Source organism: Aquila chrysaetos, chromosome 19, assembly GCF_900496995.4.
Source record: "Aquila chrysaetos chrysaetos chromosome 19, bAquChr1.4, whole genome shotgun sequence".
NCBI lineage: Eukaryota > Metazoa > Chordata > Aves > Accipitriformes > Accipitridae > Aquila > Aquila chrysaetos.
Window position 1 is genome coordinate 2313325 of NC_044022.1, and position 23583 is coordinate 2336907.

General features: G+C 35.3%; 1 protein-coding gene across 15 annotated transcripts in view; it reads right to left on the reverse strand.

The window, feature by feature from the left end:
* Positions 1-23583, reverse strand: part of NBEA (neurobeachin) — a 514437-nt gene that overhangs the window by 330347 nt on the left and 160507 nt on the right. For all 15 annotated transcript variants that reach the window (XM_030042222.1, XM_030042221.1, XM_030042209.1 and 12 more), the window contains exons 14-24: positions 22583-22662; positions 21732-21794; positions 21526-21623; positions 19466-19558; positions 16204-16312; positions 14010-14091; positions 13674-13797; positions 13154-13346; positions 11864-12886; positions 7458-7675; positions 5788-5941 (exon numbers count right to left, since the gene is read on the reverse strand). In XM_030042222.1, coding sequence (XP_029898082.1) covers positions 5788-5941; positions 7458-7675; positions 11864-12886; positions 13154-13346; positions 13674-13797; positions 14010-14091; positions 16204-16312; positions 19466-19558; positions 21526-21623; positions 21732-21794; positions 22583-22662 — 2237 coding nt within the window. The remainder of the gene's footprint in view (positions 1-5787; positions 5942-7457; positions 7676-11863; positions 12887-13153; positions 13347-13673; positions 13798-14009; positions 14092-16203; positions 16313-19465; positions 19559-21525; positions 21624-21731; positions 21795-22582; positions 22663-23583) is intronic.

Sequence of the window (23583 nt, forward strand, 5' to 3'; positions counted from 1 at the left end):
AATGCTAACACTATATAGAAGACATAGAGAAAAAATATCTCTTCTTGGCTTTTAATCCACAGACCTAATAAGGCTGTCTTTAAATGTTTGATTGAGTTTTGTAGACAGCTGTTCATATAACACCAGCAGCCCTCAGATCACAACTTGAGAGCTGCTGTTTTAAATGCTGCAAGCAAGAATTAGAATTACAGACTTCACAGAATAAGTGGAAAAACAAACTAATTGCAAGGGGCCTGGAAATTCACTCTCAATTGTCACATATATTTCAACTCCTCAAATTTCTTTTGCCTTACTCAATGTCCTCAAGTCGTTGCCACAGCCGCTATTCTTGTAGTAAGCAATGATTACTTAAAATTCCTAGCTCGTACACAAAGTGTTTTATCTGGCAACCAGCTGCTATTAACAGAAAGCATCTTCTGCAAACCTGTTTCCTTACAGCTCCCCAAATATGTTTTTTTCACACCTGTACACCACCTTAAAAATGCCTTCCTTATAGCTGTAATTAAAAAAAAAAAGCCTCAAGGACCTCCCCCACAGAAAGGAAAAAAAAAGGAAATCAGTATTTTATATTTTATGACCTGCCTATAATATTGGCAGAGTTATCCAATATCTCCAATTTAATAAGCAAGCCATCAGAATCAACAGTGGAACACACTCCAGCTTATATTGTAAAACAACAAAACTGGTTATATTTTTTTGTTAATATTTGCTTCAATTCAAATTGTTTCATATACGCAATTAACAATCCTCTAAAAAGACCAGCATTTGAAGAAAGTCCTTGTACAGACCCTGAGACAGAGGTGGTATAGAACTGAAATTAAGGGAAATACTAAAACATGTGGGAATAAATGACTGTGAATCACAGTAAACTTTCCCCTGTATTTCATACAAACGTACAACCTTCACTGTATTCTTGAGTCACTCACAGACTTGTGAGTGGTTTGTTTTCACAGATAACACATTTTTTCTTTTCTTTTTCCTATTTGTATTTAAAGGCTCCTGTTCACAGCACTATTCAGATCATCCTAGTCTGGATTAAAAAAGCAAGGCGAAAGGCAGGTTTCTATTACAAGAATTCAATAGTGAGGAAATTCCATAACTAAGATTGCCTGTTCTACAGCAGACAAGGGATCAGGGGGTAATCTTCCACCCAGCCCAGAAGAATTGCCATTTCACTCCAAAGCCTAACTATGCAAAGGAAAAAGTCTTTTTGAAATGGGAAATTCCCCAAACATCCATCTTTTTAAAGAACTATGACAGTACTGCTTTTTCAGCAAGGGAGGGAACACAATACAGAATCTGTTGCACAAAAGAAAAAAAACAACAAACCACCTGCAATTCCTCCAATATTCTGAAAATCATTTTGCTAAATTTATCCCTTGGTTCTTTTCTGCATATAGCCTTAATTAATTCAAGCATCCGATATTCAGCACCTATTCTACTAATGGGAAATAGGTGAAATGCCTTTAAAAAAATGAGAGGCAATAGGACACACCTAATAACAACTAACTCTATAGCAAATTGTTGAGAAGAGAGTTTTGTAACAGACATTTAGGGCTGTTTAACAATGAGCAGCCCAGGATGAGGCCTTGCTTGAACTCAGACTGACACACTGAAGTCAAGGAACTGTGGATAGGTGGGACTGCAAGATCGATAACAAAACTATGTGTTTCTGTCTGTTGCCATCTCTGTTAGAAAACAAGCAAGCTACCTCGTAAAAAGAGACTGGATTCAGCTCCAGGTTAACAATCATTGCAGTCGATGGACCCTAGAGGGGTCTGGCTGACCAGCTACTAGATGTCTACATCAGAGATAGCTAAATAATTTGCTTCTATTGAGTAGATCTCCGTTGGCTACAAATCTAGTCCACACACAAGTACTTCAAGTGGATACCTAAATTTACCCTAATCTCTTCCTGATTTCCATCCTGTTTTATCATCCTGAAGTAAAAGGGTGGAATGACCTTTACTGTCTGTTCTATAAGCTTTTTGCTCTCATATTTCGTTATTCCAGACCAAAAAGTAAATTAATTTTTAGAAGTAGATGTAAATACGTGTCCGATGCCACAAATACAACACACTAGGAGGAAATAAGTAAGTACTACTTCAAAATTTCAATATGGGCCCAAAAGGCCTTCAGTGGGAATATTTGAGTCACCATTCATGAAAGTGAAAAAGGAAGAAATGAAGTAAAATGAGCTCATACTTGTTGATAAACTCAATATTTGTATGCTACAGAATCTACAAAACGTGAGGGTTTTGACAGCCCAGAAAAGCTCCACAGAATAGAGATATGGAGGATCAGAGGCTTCCAAAGACAGACAGACTAAACAAGATGAAGACTCTCTGGATTCAAACAGGCACACCAGGAGACATGACTCAAGCCTACAAAGTCATAAATGATATGGAGATTAATAAAGACGTGATTAAACACTCCTTTCATAGCATAAACAGTAAGGCACACAGTGACTTTATACATTTAAGCAGGCTTAAAAAAAGCAAAGACAAGAAGTGCTTCAAAGGTTATATAATTACTTTGTCAGACTCAATGCCATAGGATATTAGGGAGGCTAAAAGCGTAAGTAGCTACAAAAAAGATTAGATAAAGTCTAGAAGGATAAATTCCTCAGTAGTTATTAAACACGACAGCCCGGACACCCTCTCTAGCTGTTAAAATCCTAAATGCTAAAACGAACTATCATTAGAGCAATCAATATGCTTGCTCAGACTTCTGTATGTTGATGTAAGCTGCAAACAGTCGCGGTTAGAGGCGGAAAGCTAAACCAGCCGGGCCCTTGGGCCGACCCAGTACGGCAGCTTTATGTAACATGTGAACGGCTTGCTTTCCTAAGAGGAGTGCAGTACTGCTTGACCGGACTTCTAATATCATGCCCAGTTTAAATTACAGAATCACAAAATCACACAGAATGGTTGAGGTGGGAAGGGATTCATGAGACACAACACAAAATTTGGACTGTAGATCTTGTGGAAAAAAGCATTCATTAAATGTAATTACCTACGACACAGCAGGTTCCTTCCGAAAATCGAGAAACACTTTTTCACTGTGAGGGTGACCGAGCACTGGCGCAGGTTGCCCAGGGAGGTGGTGGGGTCTCCAGGCTCGGAGATACTCACAAGCCATCTGGACATGGTCCTGGGCAGCCGGCTCTAGGTGACCCTGCCTGAACCGGGGGGTTGGACCAGATGACCTCCAGAGCTCCCTTCCAGCCTCAACCATCCTGTGATTCTGTGATTCTTTGAATCAGTGAGGGAGAAAGCATATTGGCTCTTTCCTCCCTTGAGAGTTACTCTGGCAGAAAGTGTCACTACAAAGCCTGCCATAAGCGTTTTTATGCAATGGAGTCATCATATAAATCTTCCACTTTCAGACCTCTTCTCTCTTCCAGTCAGCAGCTCTTGGAAGGAGGAGAGTGAGACAGTCTTTTGTAACTGACTGTAAGCACTGGACTACTTTGGCCTTTCAAGACTGAGAAGAAACATTCCTTCACCAACAACCCATCCGCTTTCTCCACAGCAGTTCAAGGATGCAAAAGTATTAGAAGTCTGAGAATCAGTATGAAACTTCTTTTCGTTCATCACATGATGGATATTTGGAAGTGGTCCAATGCCCAATAGGGCATCTGGTTCCTTCATAACTGTGATCCAGACCAACACTAAGGGACAGAACCTTCTCCAAGAAGGAGGAAGGATGTGCTGGGCTCTTTGTATCTGTCACAATGATGGATGAATAAATCCACCTTCCTGCTCATGGGTATGGATGGGCAGTGACGGAACAGGAATGGAGTTGCATGGGAGTGAAGAAGCTCTCTGCTAGGTGGAAGAGATTATGAATTCATCACCTAGATGGTAACAGTTATTTCCAGGTGAAGGTAATTTATGATTTTATCAATTACTCCTTCCCACCCTCCCTGTACATCTGGGACAAAAGTAATCCTTTTTTTTTTTTTTTTTAATTTCACAGAGTAGGATTAATTCAGTTTGAAGCCAGCTACTGATCTTTTAGTGAATTAGTTTATTTCACAATTTGTTTTTATTTTATTATCCTAAACACATGGCAAAATTGAGCATTTAAGTAATACACACAGTTCCCATGTAGTGGTGAAATGCCTGCATAATATACAAATTTGAAAATGTAGTATTTTGTATCAATGCATGAAAAATGCTGCTATTTTAGCAAGGCAGCATCAACACACAATATTTTAACAAATGGATGTGTACTTTATAAAGCTGTACCACCTATCTGTCTATACACACACACAAATATATTTATTATCCAGAATAGAAGGAAATGGTGAACTGCAAAATTATTGTTCTATAGAATGGCTCTGCAGTGTCATAAACCAGGATAAGAGCTAAAAACCACAGAGACCATTCAGTGGAATTGCAGCCTAATTAATGCTGTGCCTGTTTTATGTTTTTATATGAAAGATGGCAAAGAAAATGTCTTCATTTTCAAATGATGCCTAAAAGGTTTGTTTTAAAAAATATCTCCCAATGTACTTTTATCTAAAGACTGATAGTACAGCCTGCATCTCAAGATGGCTTGGTGTGCACTCTCTCATACTTGTCAATATTTATAATGAAGCATCTGCAAAATCTTTTATTCAGCAACCCTCATGTCATTCTTGTGACTACAGACATCTAAAGTCTTTCTTGTGAGTCTTGCACTTTTGCTTATAGCAAATATTTTCCCAGTAAATACAGTGAAAACAGTAAAGACACAGCATTTTACCATTAATTGCCTGGCTGAAAGTCATATTAATGTTTAGCCAATTGCTAGTCCATACATTCATACCTTTCAAATAAAATCATGCAAAACAGGTTTCTTTGCTAGCAAACGAGAAGTAATAGTAGAGGCAAAGTAAAGTAATCTCAGTTGCTGAATGGCTAGAGCAAGGAATTGAGCTTTTACTGCCAAACTACATTTGTAGCTTCCAGTGCCTGCTAGCCACATTACTTCAGAGAAGCCTCTTTGTCCCTTCTGGGCCCCATTTTTTCCCCTTTAAAAGACCAATATTAACTGCAGATGCTTACAGGATGCTCAAGATAAAACATTTAGTATGAAAGAAATAGTTACAGATATTACATGCACAGACAAGGCATCACATTCAAATACTGTAATTACTATTGACAATAATGCAACATTTACAAAATATTTCTCCCTTTTTCATGAAGCATTCTATTAGGCTACTCTGCCTGCGTGAGCTGTGATCATTTAAGAACTTACAATTTACCAAGAACATTGGAGTGCATAAAAATACCAGACTATTTCAATACAAGATTTAAAAAAAAAAAAAAAAAAAAAAAAAGGAAATGAAGGTCAGGACCTACTGAAGGAAGAAGTAAACAGAGTAGTGAGGGCATGACTTCTAGTATCATTTGGCATGCAAACAAATGGTGGCCATGCAAAACAGATTTACAAATATCAATGACTAGCCATCATAAAGCATGTAGTTTTATTACAGTAACCAGGATGCGTAACCATGATCCTAATGGTCTTCTATTTCAAATGAAATCTTAAATACCTATGAAAGATTATTCTTACTTGTTACTACTTCTCTAATAAAATTAGCATTTCAAATGCAAAATATTATAAACACTCTGTATATCAAAGCTTAACAGTTTCAATTATAGATTTAAATTTTTTGAAGGAATTAGTAGAGAGGGGACAGGACTCTCTAAAGAAGAAAAAGTCAGCTGTAAATAGTGGTTTGTATTATTAACAACAATTTCTAATATGACCACTAGGTGGAAATATTGTACTTACAGTTGGAGAAGTGGCTGCTGACAGCAATGGTAAAATTCCTCCACAAGCAATAATAATATTGTCTACCATCTGGGAAATGAGGTGTATTGTGTTGTGTACAAAAATAATATTTTCATTGCTATTGACAAAGTCCATCACAGACTTTGTGGAGTGACTGCAAGAATAGAAGAAAGGATGGATTAAAACCAAACAGTTAAAATAAAAGTTTAGATAAATTTATTCTTTGCAACCAGACCGTGAATGTTTCTTTGATATAGAGCCAAAATCTGGTCTACAAAACTTTGCATGTAAATTGTCTAAAAATCTGAACAGGACTAGTCCACTGAACAAATTGATTGCTATCTATTTTCACACCAGGATTAGTTTCAGATTCCCAGTTGAGAACAACGGCTCGTAACCTTTTATTCCCATCAACCAGTACTTCACTTCACAGTTCTGCTGAAAGCAGTGGGGTGGTTTCTTCAGTGTGAAAGTTATTATTTAATTTTAAGAGTTCACCATACTGCACCAGTGCCATTTGAAGCACCCTTGATAACACCTAATGATAACAACCTGCTAGTGTTTTAAAGAAGAAACTTGATAATATGGTGATACCTTGATCTAATATTAGCTTTATTAACTAATATTAAATTTATCATTAGCAATAGCTTTGCAAGCCACAGATGTTAATAAGATTAGCTGAAATCTCAGCAACTCCTAACTGGTGAGAAATTGTCCCATGAAATGGTCACTCCCCAAAAATATAAAACACTGTGTGAAGACATTGAGGAATACTCAGTGAATAAGTATGCTCTTTTCCCAAACCAACATTGTTGCCAGCCCACAAATAAAAAACAAATGCTTCAGTTGAAAATATACAAACTGAACTTTAATCTCCAAGCATTACCCTAAACACAAAGTACAACCCCCTCCCACATATTTGGCCAAAAAAAATTATCAAAAATGTCTATTTCCTAGTGACTATCATAGAACAATTCACCAAACTGGAAATTAAATGCAATATAAATTGGTCCTTGGGTATAACTATGCTCAAGTTTTCTGAAAATGAACTATTCTGCCCTGGAAATTCGATTAAATGGTGTCTATTACACCTAAGGGCTCTGACAACAATAAGTTATTGAGTATCTCCGTTAAAGTGTACAAAAAAACCTAGGAAATCACGTTGCTGTCATATAATATAATATAACCACCAAGACTAACCACAACCAGGAGCTGGCATGCAAAAAAAAATTTGTCAACTGGAAAGAGCGATTCCTTATAAAATGTTATAGGAAAGAGGTTTTATTTATAAGGTTTGCAGGTAGAGAAGCTCTGTTTTAATTGATCAGTTGAAGAAAATGGCCATTAGCAGACACACAAGTCTCCTTCGCGTCTGAAACAGAAGCAGCAGATTCTAATGCTAAACATAAGCTGAAAGAGCAGATCACTTTAGTTCAGTATGTATGAGTTATAGAATCCCTCAAGAAAACAGAAATTATTACCTGTGAAACAGAGCTGTTACAGGCTGGGAAGGGGTGAAAAGAGAAGACAGAAGATACAGAAGGGCACTTCAGCTAACACCAACTCTTTCCCTTCCCACTATCCCAGTAACATCCTCTCTACAACACATCTAATTTTTCCCTTGTTGACGGAAACACAAATCAGGAATTAAAGAAGAAACAACCGCCTACCTTCTCCAAACATGTACATCTGTTTCTAGTGCAAAAAGCAAGTCTGTCAGGAGCCGCTGGTGCATGGGAGACCATTTAAACTCTGGAATTCGAAACATAGTTGTGCGTGGACCTGGACTAAACTGTCGTCGCTGCTCTTCTGTCATTGGCATTCCTCGAAATCCCAAGTCAACACGTAAATCCCGGTCTTGCTGGGTGACAGATCGACCCTGTACTGCCTACATCAACAAGAAGTTCAAAAATCATGTTAACGTTTCGTAATGTGTTTTTGAATGGATCGCAGAATTTGAGAAAGAATGGGCTAAAACTGGACTCGAGCACAAACTACAGGAAATATTGATATTCCAAGGCAGGCAGTATCCTTCAGTAAAGGAGCTGCTCCAATTCAAATGAATCAGCACCGAGGGGCTACGGCTGCCCTTTCTTGAAGCTATTCACCAATAGTTTACACTCAGGTACTTCACTTGAAGTATTACAGAAAAGACCAAACGCAGCACATACAAGGTCAGCAGTGACAAGACTTTGTTTATGGGAAACAACTATTCTTTTGTGCCAATAACACAATTTTCTTTGAGTATTTGACTCAAATATTCATGGACAAACTACACAGTGATGGCTTCAAGGAATCACAGTACTTTTAGACAGCTCCTCATTTTCCCAAACCAATGTATTTATCTGGTCTTTTTAGCAGGATCATTACAGAATAAAGTCGAGTCTCCCAAATCTCATTTTGCCAGTTTTGTTACACTTTGTTAATTGGTTAACAGTTTTATGGATCCTCAGGACATTCTTTAGATTGGTGGTAGATGTGAATTTCATTCCCTTTCAATACCTACATAGCCATGACTGTTTCCACTTGGTGATTAGGATAAAAGGTACACATAAAGCATATGATGGAGAATACTATGAAGGAAAAAGTAGTAAAGAACAAACATTTTGACTGAATTTGAGGCAAATACACATAACGAAATTACTTATAATGTGTAACATCTCTGAAAGGAAGAAATACAGAGTGTGATCCTTGAAATTATTTTAAAGTGACTTTAGATTAGCTTAAAACTGGCAAAATAGAAAATATACTTGCTTTGCTCACATATTAATTTCCTGATCTTAGCATGCTGTTTTAAATCTGGACATTTAAAAGCAAAACGACATTTATGAAATATTTAAACTTGCAGTGTAAAAAGGGACATGGCATTGGACTTGAGCTGGAAAGCTTCTTAGATCTTTAGTCTAATTTTGATCTTCTGTGGCCAGCATTTTGAGAGCAGGGCAGGTTTCCTTCGTTCAATTTGACCTACTGGGATCAAAATTGTTACTGTTGCTTTCGTTTCCTATGGTTTTCTTAAAGTTATCTTTAAATGATTCTTTTCTTTTTTTTCTTAGACTTATCTAAGATTTGAATTTTTTGCATCTGCATAGTGCTTTCAATTCTATTTTCAGGCTTTCCTAGTTGGGACCATAGGAAAGAGTTAATTTTATATTCTTCAATATTTGGTCTATTACTGATAAAGGCATTAATTCTTCTTAGAAGTAAGCAGGAGTTCCCATCTCTACTTTGTTGTGCAATATGTTGCTTCCTTTCAGTCCATTTGGACAAAAGACAGCTTACTCCTTACTCATAAGGTGGGGAGCTGACTGTAGATCTGGTTTTAGAGAATCTGAGGTTAGCAACTCCATTCACATACCACTTGTTCTCTTTTGGGTACAACTACAGGTGGTTGTCATGTCAGCAGCAGTAATGGTATAACCGTACCGTAACAGGAGAGCTTTTATCTAGCCAGTAATGCTGTATTTGCAAGAATGGGCTTTCATATGTATTGCATAAACCACCATGAAACCCAACTATCTACACTGGGGTGGCCAGTCTTTAAGTCATTTTCAGTGTTATCAGTGGTCTCAAAGAGATCAAACGTAATGTGGCAGTTCCCACGCATGCTGCAATCAAAACTCCAACCTCGGACTCCACTGTAGACATGTTAAAATTAACATTGCTCTTTACTCATTAAAACAATAATGCTTGATTTATGTTTTATTTAATACCTATTTCCATCTTTTTTTTATTAAGGTTAACTTCATTTAAACAGAAAAGATATAACTATGGACATCTTACAGTTCACAGGGTATTTTGAAACACCCTAAGAAGAGATCAGAAGATAACAACAATTCTGGTGGTTACACAGTTGGTAATTGTTTTTAAGAAAATTATTTAAAAGAGATACTAATGGCTACAGACTTACATCAATTCATTGTAGTTTATAATTGATTTTGGTGGGAAGTAACTGTAATTTAAGTAGCGTAAGGAGAATCAAGGGAGTTAAATAACTTGTAGAATCGGACTCTTGAAGAGTACGCAGTTTGCAGATAATTTGCAGACCCAAATGATATGTTAGGAATTTTCTGAGTAGCTAAGAATAAAACATTTGGAAAACATTTTGTTCTCCTACCTTACAAGGATCTGATAAAAATTCATTAAGATTTATGTATCATTTTAATCCTAACAAATAATTATAGGCTTGAGGAATTTACATTTTTATAATAATTCAACTGTTATAGGTAAAATTCATCAAGAAAAGAGGTTAAATAACATTAAAGTCCCTAATCCACACCAACAGGATTTTTTACAGTAGCTAGTACAAAGTCAGGTTATGTTTTTCATTAAAGATTTATCTTACAAATTTTCTGTGTTTCTGGGTGCATATATGTACATAGCAAATGAATACTAACATTTCACTTGTCTTTTACTCTTTAAACAAAAATCCATATTTCATAATAAAAACTGACTGATTCTTTTTCTTGCTATCCTCGATTAATTCAATTTATCAGTTTCTACGGTATTAACAGTCTTAAAGTTAAGATGTAAAATAAGGTGTTTGGGAACTGGTAGTGATAGATACACTATTCCTGTCAAGAGCTTTCAGGGCTTGTTCTTTATTACACAGAATGCTTTTAAATATAAGGATGCCTACACAATGCCTGATGGTCTGTCACTGATGTTATGAGGATTTTCACAGTTTTGGAAAAATGCTTACAAGAGAACCCCAAACTTTTCTTATAATACTTGTCTAGGGAATGCAAGAGGCTCCATCTACTTTTCTCTTCAAAACAGAGGTTCTCACCATAGAAGAGAGACTTAGAAGAGAGTGTTCTTTCTGTATGTCAGAACCCACTGACCTGAGTAAGCGGGCTTTTTAAAAATTTTTTTTAAAAAGGAAAGTATTTGTTTTGGAAACCACGGATTGTTTATATAAATTAAAATGTCCATTCACTGAAGTTTTTCTGAAAGTATTGTCTCCCTGAAAAACAAAGCAAGCAGGCTGATCTGTGTTCTTTCATCAGATGACATGTACTTTGAGTGTACTTAAGTGTGTCTCTGAAGCTCTTTCTTCTGACAATTTGGTACACACTACACAGTACTGGGCAGAGCAATTTTTGCAATTTTTGCAATTTTTATTTGGCTCTTCTTCTATAGTTTCAGGAAGCCTGCTTGACTTTAAAATCCTAGAAGATAAGTACTGGTGTACATACTGGACATATAGTCAGCTAGTAAAATCTTGAAGGTACTCAGTTCTTCCACCTGATAACATACTTAAAAATATGTGCTACAGTCTCTGAACAATGCCAGTGAGGAAATTAATCCTGTGCTTTAAAAGTTCAAAGTGATCCTACATTTTGCTGTGTACACAGAGTACAAGTTCTTTCAAAGAATAGTCTTTTGTCTTGGCCTTCCCATTTTCAGAATGCTATGGCTCTTGCAAAACCACTAATTTCTCAGAATTTTTCAGAGGGAGACCTAGACAAGAAAGGATCTCCAAGAAGAAAGTAGATACTCCTTTTATTAATCATCTCTGGTCTGGAAATCAAGTCACAGTTTTTCTTCTATTATCCCTGAACTATTCTTTTTTTTGTGTTAGGATCAAATATGTAGATTATTCATGCCAGCATTCCTGTACAGGAAGAAAGAAAGTGTACTAAAGTGCTGTAAGACTACACTGAGAAAGGTACAGCGAGAGTAAAAAACACTTCAGTGTGTATTTCATAGTAAAATATAGGTATTTCTAATCTTAAGACATACTAACAAGAAAGTCTAAAGCAGAATTCTAAGAATATCAGTTAATCTGTCCAGAAGAACTAAGGACAATGGATGAGAGGTTGTCTTAGGTAAATTTTTTTAAACTAAAGCATCCACAATTGCAATACATATTTTCTATACAGACATGAAAGACTTCACAATCCTTACATGTTATGGCATTTTCAAAGCAAATGGGCTTGGAGGATGGACACCTTTCATATAATTAAAGAAATATACTTCAAACATCTCTCAGATCTCATACTATCAATTTATCCAGCAGCAACGAACAGCGATTACATCAGACACATACACAGCTACAGCACTTGAAACTTACCTGGGTTGTGGTAGTTGTCTGGATCTTTCGTATCTCCTTTCCTGCTTCCTTACCATCATCAGATCTTTCTGTATCTGATATTATGCTTCCTGCATCAACGCTAGGTACAGTTTTGCTACCAGAAGACTCTGTCTCAAGAGTTGTGGCAGTCATTTCAGCATATTCTAATCCTTTAGATGATGAAGCCAACTCCCTCTCAGAAATGCTACTCATTCCATCTGAAGTTGTGTGAATCTTGAACTCCTTGTCCTCTATTATACTTGAAGCACATGTTATATCTACACTACCCGTCATATGTGCAAGCAATCCCAAATCATCATTTACACCAAGATGCATCTGTGTCTCTTGCACATTTGGAATAGAAATGTGATTACTTGAAAGTTCAGGTAGAAGTTTCTCTTCTTGACTAGGTATTTTATCAAAGAGAAATGAGGTACTGTTAGTAGTGGAAGGTTCATCTTTCTCATCAGCCAGAGTTATTAATGGACCATTATCTTTCTCCTCATTCTTCTTAATAATACCCACACTTCCATGAACATTGTTTTGGAGCTTCTCAACAGCAGCACTATATACATTATCTAGAAGAGATTCGACTTCTACAAGTGCACCATTTTCTCCAGTTACCAGTGTCTCTGGTGATAAATCCATATCATCAAGTTTTACTTCAGTAGCTTCTACCTTTTCAGCTTTTATATCAACTAAAAGGTCATGAACTTCCACATGCACTCCTCCTCCTGGTCTCTCAGCACTTCCAAGCACATCATCTGACACCTTTGTAGCCATGAGCAAGTCCCTCGTATCTGTACTGACAGGGTAGTCCGTTTCACTTTCTGGACTTTGACTTTGTGAAAGGTCTTCTATCTCTCGAATTTCCATTCCACCTTTTGCTCCTGTTGTCTGAGAGGAAAGACCTGAGATGGTGCTCACGTTCCCCTTCTTCCCCTTTTTTATGTTTTCTTCCTCTTGCCTTTGATACTCTTCATACATTTTTGCTAGATACTCCTTGTGAGCCTCATATGTGACCTTAAAAAGAAAAGAACAGATTATGTGGATGAATATACGTGCTACATGAACTTGGACAAAACCTGACAAGAATCTTAACAAGACATTACATACGGCTTGCAAATTGTTTCACAGCAAAGGACCTACAACGATGACAAAAAAATGCCACCTTGCCATGTATGGAGATAGCCACGAGATGGCACTAAATCACTTTACAGCTTATCTTTATCGCTAGTCCCTTTGGGGGAGTTACCAGTACTAAAAAAACATCCACGAGCCATTTCTTACCTTGGAATGAGCTATTGAAAGAGTATCCACCCACACTCTCCAGCCTCCCCATTCATATTTTATTGCATGATACAACAGAATACGGAAAATGTTGTAAACCATCTCTGTGATCTTCTGCTCTTCAGAGTTCTTAGGGTTAATGTATCCCAGAGAAAACATCCAGTCCTGCCACACTGAACACTGAAGTAAACATCTGAAGTGAAATAATTAGGTCAAAATATATCCAAAGACAGCTTCTTTATTTTAACATTATGATGTCAAAATGGGAGGAACAGCTCTGAACATCAATCCAATGGTAGGAAGAAACTTAAAAATACTTCAGGATGAATAAAAATGTAAAGCATATTCTAAACAGAGGAACCTAATCTTAGCTGCTGAACTGAGAAAAGTTACCACAAACCTATTCCATTTATTTTTTATATATTCCATTTAATATACAGTATAAAACTCTACATAGAGTATAACAGATTGCTATTGCCCACAAATCAAGGATGAGAAAATACTCTTTGTAGTGACATACCTTCTGTTTTCACGGCTATTACTAAAGAGTTTTATCATATCGGATAAGAACAAACGTCGAACTTCCATCAGCTCTGCACTTGGCGTGGAGTTTTTTAACAGCGTTGCCACCACCTTAAGAATCACTTTGAAAGAATAAATTAGTTACGTAACACATTTTAACAACATTTAAAAAAGAAAAGTTACTGACAGCAACTAATGTAAGTAGTAACTGAAACCCATATGTATTTGAGATACACAAATGAATTGTTCTTGCTTCCTGAACCATATTCTTTCAAAAAAACCCACAACCTCTATGCAATACATTTATCATACAAACATAATATATTGTCCTTACTTGGATTCTGAATTTTCACTGTAGAATCTGGCTCCGGATGCGGTTTATGAACAACTTGAGTGCATACTTGTTCTGTCAAAATCTAAAACAGAGCATTAAGTTCCTTTTACCATTTTTAATTAAATGCTACAGCATTTCTTTGTTCATTTTTAAATTTGTTAAGAACACTTACCATGGCCACACTGTCAGTTCACATAAAACATTTTGGTAAAATATTTTTGTTCTTGAAGAATGGAAATGACCAATTCCTCTGTGCAAGGATCAAGATTTTCATGGTTGTACAGTGGCTGGTTAACTAACTTTTTAGTTAGCTGACTAAATACACTATAAAGGTGTTTTAAAGATATTTCATTCATATTCCTCATAGTGTTATACATTCAGAGATCAAAAATTCCTTCATGAGCACTGTACATCAAAAGTTATTCTCATACATTCCATCCATAACCAGACCCAGTAATTCTTAAAAGTGGGTTTGGTTCTCTCCAGCTAGGAAAGAGGAACAGTCACAGCATTCCACAGGAATAATCCAGGGGCTTCACATAATGAGCAAGACAGATGATTCTCCTGTTCCGTGAACTGTACCTGACAAACTAATTAATCTGTATTGAGGCAACATCACAGGCCTTTCACACTGGGACACCTGTCACTGTTTTGATGCATGCAAATTTATTTTTAAGAACAAGCTAAAAATTTAACAATATTAATATGAGATTCTCAATGAGTACATTCAAGCAAATGTATTTCAAAATAGAATAATTTAACTGGTAATTCTTATCTATTTTAAAGCAGAACTTTAGCTCATTCATTAATCAATAATCAATAATCATTAATCATTAATCAATAATGTCAGTTGTAAACACAATTATCTTTGAATGGGTCTTTACATATTGGTACTTAAAATAGAATGCAAATATGCCTTTGCTTTTTATGAGACAACACAGAAAACATCTGCATCAGTTCCTTGGCAAATCTTTTGTACTTATGGCACTCAATTCCTTTTTTTCCTCCTCTGGCCATTTTTTAAAATGTAAATGTCTGTGGATGCTGGACCTCATAAGGCCTTTAATTTTGTCACTGAGTTATGTATTTTCTGAGAATACCAATCACAGAAGTTCTCAGAAATCTGAATGCAGGGACATCTAGAATGTGACACCCAAATGGTCAAACCACACAGGGTAAGCTTAGATATGTGCAATAAAAAAGAACTTGACATCTGAGTAAGTCATTGGCAAATAGGTGATTTTTAGGTTTTTACAATCATAGGAGAAGGTTTTGTACATCACTCAGACTCAGAACCCAAAATACCAAGCACTCCTTTAGTCTTCCATGTCTTTTCTGGAACCAATCCTGACTATCTAGCCATTACACCTCTTTGTGACTAAAAACACACCTTTAAAAATAAATAAATAAATAAATAAATCTTTCTAGTGCATAAGGTCCTCAGAAATTGTAAAAGATTCAATTCTAAGTCACCTTTTTAAAAATAATTGAAGGTTGGACATGATCTTTACGCATTTGCAGGCATGAGAACACGGGTTTCGGCCAACTTGATGTTGACAATATTTTGCTTTACTAAAATTGCTCATCATCAAAACTGAACTTTCTACAAGAGCCTGGTAGAACAGTCAAATGCTTTGAGGTCACATTCATTCACCTCAAGCAGCATCTATTACATAAAAGTAGTTGTGTTCAGTTATCATTTTGGCATACTATCATCATTACTAGTTAAAAAAGAAAAACATCACTTTTCAAAATTTTGTAAACTTGAAAGAATGGCACAAAAAAGAAAAAGAAAAAAAAGGCATCTCTGGCTCCAGCACTTTCCATTTCAATGGAAACAAACTCCTCCAAACAATGGAGGAGTAAGAGCAATTGGAGGTCTGCAGTAACTTTATTTTTTTTGTGTGGAAACTGATGAACATCTTAAATAGCAGGATCCCTTCCATCACCCTTTGTAATGCTATAAGTGGAAAGTTTTATAGAGACTATGTTAAAAATTATGACATTGTTAATACAAATATTCAAAGCATGGCAAAATACATTCTGAACCAAGAAATCCTTTCTTAAAATTTCTACTAAAATTTTCTCAGAAGTCTTGAGAAGCAGGATATTGTAAAGCACAGAGTCACAACAATATAATTAAGTCATAATTTTTACAATAGACATGACAATCTCTATGTTTAATAATTTGTACCTCATAAAGCGTGTTATATGTTGTAACGGTCACTGTATTTGTATGCAGCATCAACCTTTCTCCAAGAAGTGTGAAAAGACTGTGAGTATGCATGATTTCAACCTTTCGCCTGGAAGAGAAAATAAAAACATTAGGAAAATGCCAAGCATGTTGAACATTTTAAGTAAACGCAAAAAAAACCAAAAGCCAAATATTTTGATGTTGTACTAGAAAGTTCTTAAACTCATTGTTCTGTAAATATTATTAAATAAACGTCAAGATCTTTCCCAATATGAACGCAATTGTAGTAATACACAAAGGTTCTCAGAAAGCAATGTTGTATTTGGAATGGGCTTTTGTATAAAAGAAAAGACACACCATTCTCACCCTCCACGACTTTCACAGTGGAAAAAGACAAAGGAATGCCTTTCTATCTTACTCAGGCTGAGAGAGTCCAAGATGTTCATAGGCTGGCTAAAATGCGATCACTGCCGAACATATCTTTTGTCACTCTCTCAAGGACTTGGGACAATCCAACCTCAGATTTTCCAACATCAATACTAACACGTACAGATTTATCAGTACTGCCATTCTCTTTATATAGCATTCTCTCATGCAGCCAAAATAATCAAATCCTGGAATAACATATGTTACAATGCAAAGGAAATAAAATCCTGAAAAGTTATGAAATTCCAAGTGATTGAAGTGGATTTTGTAGGTAGGATGAAAAACTACTCAAATCTTAAAAAGTGGAGAAAAAAGCAGCTCACATCAGTGAATTCCATATGTCCCCAAACACTACTTTTAAAATTGGATATAACATCATAAATAAACAGTACTTCTCTTAAATTGCATCATTAATTTATCTCCTACCGTAATGAATATGAAATAAAAGACATTGTTCAAAATAATTAATAATCTATATTAAAGCAGCAGAAAAATATGAAAGAAGATAAAATACAGTAAATTTTCTGTAAAATTTCATGCATTCAAAAGCTAAGAAACTCCCTTTTCATGATTACTGATGATAATAACACAGGTTTAAATTACATACATTCATTCTAGAACTTTTGAAATTAATACCTTGTATTATAATTTTCAAATAACCACAAAAGAGAGAGGCAACAACTTCTAACAGTGTGTACTCTTCTGCGCACAGAAGAGAGTTCATGAGTTACTTATGAGAAAAACTACGGGTATTCAACCTTGTGAGCTATGATGTACCACATGGCAGTGAAAATTCATTGGAAGGTTTAAATGTGCAGATAAAACCCAAAAGTAAATAACGGACTATGATTTCAGTGGTGGCGTAGAAAAAAGCAAAGATGGCAGAGAAGGAAAAGAACAGGACTTTGCCAACTGTTAAGGTTAGACAAAGTAGTCTATCATCACAAAGAAAAATCAATTAAGTTATCCAGGCTCTCATCTAACACATTATTGGTCACTTCTCCTGAGAATCAATTACCTCCACTCTATAGCTTAATCTGCAATGAATATCTATGAACTACAGCAATGGTAATTGGTTTTGTACCTACACATTTGTACTTAATATTGTATTGGTTCAGATTTCATACATCACATTATAACATCTCTATGCAATTCTGCTTTAGTGTATTAAAATACAATGCCTGTTTCCTCTACTGTGAAACAGAAATTTAAGTGCTTTGTGATTTATGTAGCTTATAATTTTATAATCGCTTAGAATTTCCTGTAGTTGACTACAGTTTTATAAAATCATGTGTCTGCATGCATACGTATGTGCACAAATAGGCACAGCTCACAAGTGCTAGCTGTAAGATATGAAAAGGGGGGGGGCATTTTTACTTGCTGAAATCTACATAAAATGTGAACATCTACAGATGTTCGGAGGTCTGAAATTTAAAAAGAAAAACTTTGAAAGTTACACAGAATATTCAAGTGGATTTCAATGACTTCAATTACATGAAAAATAAAGTTAATTTTGTGCTAAGTACTTTCACTCAACAATGGAAACTACACTGATAAATCCATAATTACAAGTAGATGCTAAGGACCAGAAAATGAAATTTCAGCTTCTTTTTCTGTAATGTTCCACTGACAGAGTTTGCTACTTGATTTACTGGATAAGCTATAAAGATTTTAAACAAATGTACTTATTTGGACACAACCAGGCTTCTGCACAAGTCAAACCTTCATCTGGTGTATCTGACTTAATCCGACTCCTATCGATGTGAATGATTTTCAGCAAGTAACGTTTGAAAAGCCCTCGGAGATTTTTGAGTGGACTATCAATTTGCTTTATTAATTCCCAGAACACTATTTGGCTTGCCGGAGCCCAGAAGAAAAATCCCATTTGGGAGCATATTCTCAGCTAACTGTCTCTCAATTATGCAGTCATACTTTATTGATCTTGCTGAGAAAAGCGTGCCTAGCAGTACTGCACTCTGGCTGGGCTCCTCGCTCCTTTCCCTCCTAAGGAGGCTTTACCTGATGAAGTCTCGTGAAGCACACGGCTAATTTTTATACCGCATAGTCTCCCTCCAGAACATCGGTTTGGGTTAACCCCAGCAGGAAGCTAAACACCACGTGGAGAAGGGGAAAAGTGAGCAGCAGCAGGTTACGCAGCACCGCATGCTTTTTAATTCTTTCTTAATACCAAAATATGGAAGATGAGACTAAGTATGACTGTTTTGTGACACCAGTTCTTTTTAAATGTATTTCTTGCTGCCACATTTTATATGTGAATACTTCTTGCCTAGAGGTACGTCCTTACCTCTTTTTTTTTTTTACCATTTCCTTAGCCTGTTTGCTTTTCCTTCTGAAACTTTCCCATGTGAATAACATATTCTTCTATTTCATTTTTCCCATCATTTTAAAGCTATTTTTAAAAAAACTGCCCTGAAACTTTTATTGCAATGACACTGAAAATTCCAGTAACAAGTTTTTGATGACACTCATATGTTTCCTGTTATCCTTAGCTGAACATGCAACATACATTTATAAAACGCATTTTTGGAAAATGTTTTTCAATCATTTTAAGACTTGAATTTCAGCATATCATATGTTTGGTGGACAATCACAATATCTTTTAAAATGTCATAGTACTAACAAGTTAACTGGAAAATTAATTTTATCCAGATGTATAAAGGTAACAGAGTGTGCAAATTATTAATCAGAAAACCTAACAATCTTATTTTAATTAATTTCTAAAGACTGTCAAAGAATATACAGTAATCATGACAAAAAGACAAGAAGAATTGTGAACTTAAATACACCACTATAAAAATTTTTAAACTACACTTACTTATGACCCAAGTGTTTAAGAAAATATCCAAGGACCTTCAAAGCTTGCACCCATATACTCTCACTTTTGGAAGCCAATAACTTATAAATTACTCTAAAAAAGAAAAAGAAATTCAACAAGTTTTTTTCAGTTTATTACTAAACATCACATATATAGATTGTATTTCACTGAACAGAGATATTTCTTAATAAATAAAACTATAAAAGTAGCAATTTACACAAAATTGAAGGATATACTGAAAGCACCAAGCACAGCGTAAGGGTTTGATTATGAATTCTTTAGGTTAGAGAGATGGTGTCTTTTGGTTCAGTTCAATCTTTTATAACCGAAAGTGACAACCTTATCTTATACTTCTACCTTGGAACAATGAAATAAAACACAGTCTGAGCAGTTGTAGCTTAAGACAAGGGAAGCAGACTGGAGCACATAAGGTCAGATCCTGGAGTTTCTTGGAGCACCTGGATGCTACTGAAAATCTCTTTTCATTCTTAAAAATCCTACTCAATATCCTTTCTACACAGGATAGGGTACCTGCATTTAATCACAAGATGTTTATACTGAAATCTCATTTGTCAAAACAAAAATATGGCAATATGTTACACAAAATCCCATATACACCTATGAAGCCACATCCTCATTGCATCTAAATTTGAAGTAGAAAAAAAAAAAATATACCCTCTGTTTCTAAATTCTGGATAAAAAAGTCCTCAACATTTAACTAATTTAATTTAGTACTTACTTAATTATTATGATTGGTTTAAGCACAAATTCTACAGTCTTTCAGAAAGGGAACCAGCCTTGATTTGAAGGCACCAAGAGACAGAAAACATTACCCTTCCCCTAGAGTGGTCTTCATCAAATTTTTTAATTTATATTTTAGTTTTCCTTTTGAATTAGCTGAGCTTCAGCTTTTAGCCATTCTTTTTAGTCTTTCTCCACTAAAGAGCACTTTAGCAGACAATATCTTCTTCTCTTCAGAGGACTTATGCCATTATCAAATGACCTCTGAGGCTTTTGTCCTCTGATAACCTAAGCAGACAAACCCCTAATTCTATGTAAGGTGCTTTTTTTTTTTTTTTTAATACTTAAATGTTGCAATTATGTGCATTCTCTCTACTTTTTCAACACAGACTTTTAAACACAAAGACTGCATCAGCAAACAATTTTAATATTGGTACCACAAATGTTCCATAAAGATCTCTTAAATCCTCTAGATCAGTCTTACCCTTCTTCGAAAGCTGTCAGGAATAGTATTCTGTCTGAATACAGACAACTATAGGCAGAAAACAAAGTCCTAACCGTGAGTACAATGAGTCTTCCCCTCAACTACCATTGCCATTCAAAGTTTTAAGTACAAGTATTTGTACGAAGGTCTTAGTATTTTGGCCAAACAGAGCTTGAATTTAACAGGTAGTAGATTTTTCTTTTCCCCCTGTTTTACAAGCCCCTTGCATTTTCCAATATATTTTCAGAACAGCACAAAACAAAATTCTATAGTAAATATTAAATTATTAACAAGAAAATTATTAATCTCTGAAAAAAATTGCATTACCAAAATAGGCATAAGAAAACAACAAAAATACTGCTTCTCTGAGACTTATCAGTTATTAATTTTACTGTCAAACAGATAAACATATGAATTCCGCAGACAGTTTTTTAATCTTTTCAGAGAGAACTTGAGAGGTTAGGGCACGATTTCTCTTGTTCTCCTCTTCTTCCCTCCAGATTATGTTAAACATCTGAAGACAGAATATTCAAAATTATTCTGAGATAGATACTTGGCTTTTTGATGCATCTTGTTAATTACATATTCTATTTGAGATTGAGAAGCAAGTACAACAGTACATTTACCATCAAATATCATAATAATAACCTTAAATGGAAAATTTTTTCCTCCAAGCTATCATCAACACTCTGTTTTTGACAAAAAATATAGCCCAAGTTAATAAGATTGTAGTTTGAAAGATCAGCAAGTGTGATATTTATGTGAAAAAGAAGCAATCTGGAGAGTGATGATACTGGAACTACTTTTAAGATATTTTCTCACTTCACTGTCTTACCGTATCCCATTTCTCTGATCAAAGGCAGGTATCATGGATGCTGGGTGTTCGGACATTAGTGCCACTAGCAGCTGCAGCACGTCATGAATATTTTCATCCTGTATGACAAGCATCAATGTTATTCTACAAACTAACCTCAACAGCAGGCTTCCCATAGAGCTGGTACAATTGATTACAGTAAAAAATAGGTAATTACAGAAATGTACCTCATGCATTGTTAATAAGTAATTTAATATGCTCTGCAGTTCATCTTCTTTCACTCCTCGATCCTAAAAAAAAAAAAAACCAACAAAAAGGAGGGGCATTATTCAGAGAAAATACATTCTTTAAGTTTGGCTTAAGAAAAACTTGGACCAAGTCAAATAATCCTACAATTTTTTGCTATTTAAACTCAGAAGATGAAATTCTCTCTTTCATTACATTGCTTTTCCTTATCACAGTGACAATTCCAAAGAGTATGAAGTCAGCCCTCTATTCCTGCCAGAAAGGATTCTTATAGCATGGGCCCTCAGATAGTATAAACTATTACTGCCACTCCTCCAACCCCTGAGACAGAACAATAAAAGCCAGAGGAATAAGCCAGGCCAAAAATACTGGTTGTCAGTCTAGTCTCAAATGGCAGATTATACCTCAAAAACTGTTCAGCTGTCACAGAAAGAGTCCTAGACCATTTCAACCAGTGGTAGAACCAAAAAAAAAAAGGATAAAGCAATAACTAACTTAACAACTGCCATTACCTATTTCATTCGATCAATCAAGCAACTATCTACTATCACAAAAAAAAAAAAGCCCAAATACCTGAAAGGTTCTGTAGTGTCATATACTATTCCTGCAAGTAGATTTAATAAAATATATGTGGCATAGTTTGGTGAGGTTGATAAGAAATATTGTATGGATTTACTGCCTGTATGTTGATTAGAAGTATGTGCAGGAACATTAAAATTAACCAGAAACAGATACAATACCTGACAGGTATTACATATTTATTACTATGAAAGAACCTATTACATGTATATAACAGATCTCAATGTTTTCCATCTGGAATAGACTGTTTTACCTTCAATATAAGTTGTTTCAAAAACAGAAGCATAAATGCCCTTAATGATATGATTTCTTTCTGTGAGGGCCGAGGACCATCTGGAAGAAGCAAAATATACCACTTTTAAACATAAACTAATTCCTTTAATGACTGCAGCTTCTTAAGGAAATCACAGTTCCTACAACAGATTTAGTATTCTATTCATTATATAAAAGTTCATATTTGCAAATGATATCATTTATAACCCTTCAGAATCACATTTTACAACACCAATATACATAAGTGATGTTTCATTTGGAAAAAAAGAAATCCCTTTTTTTTTTTTTTGTTTTGTTTTTTTTTGTTTGTTTTTTTTTGTAAACAAAGACACAGGAAGATGAAAGGTAGTAATCAGGTCTAGACTCACACAAACAAATTAAGGTATATGTTTTGTAGATGTCTTCATATGAGCCAGGAGTTTCAAATCCAAATATAAGCAACTACTCTATTGACTAGATCTACTCAACTGACCCAACATCAGTGCCCAATTCAGTATAAATATTATTAGTTCCATTGACTACATTGGGTTGAATTCCACTGAGAACAATGGGAGTTTGAACACCTAGTACAAGCTACACTGTGGACATGTAAACTTAAAAGGGTCTGAATACAAAGTTGAATCTCACCTAAAATATGTGATAACAACTTGGAATAACTAAGCCACTATGTTAAATTCCATCTGAATGAAAACCAACAGAGAAAGGTTTAATGAAATATTAGTGGTGGCCATTACCTGTAGCAGAAACTGAAGCTATTTAACCAAAGACAAACTACCATCTGAAGAAAATATTAAATTTAAACCAGCATCTGTGACCCATAATACTTTAAACAGTTGTGCTTGAGGAAGTACATTAGGAAAACAGAAGTATCTACAAAACTGAATAAGAAACAGAGCCTGAACAACTATATTCACTTGAAACTTGCTCTGTTTTATTCTCCATTCTCCCTTTTCATAAATAGTTAAGGTTGAACTGGAAATT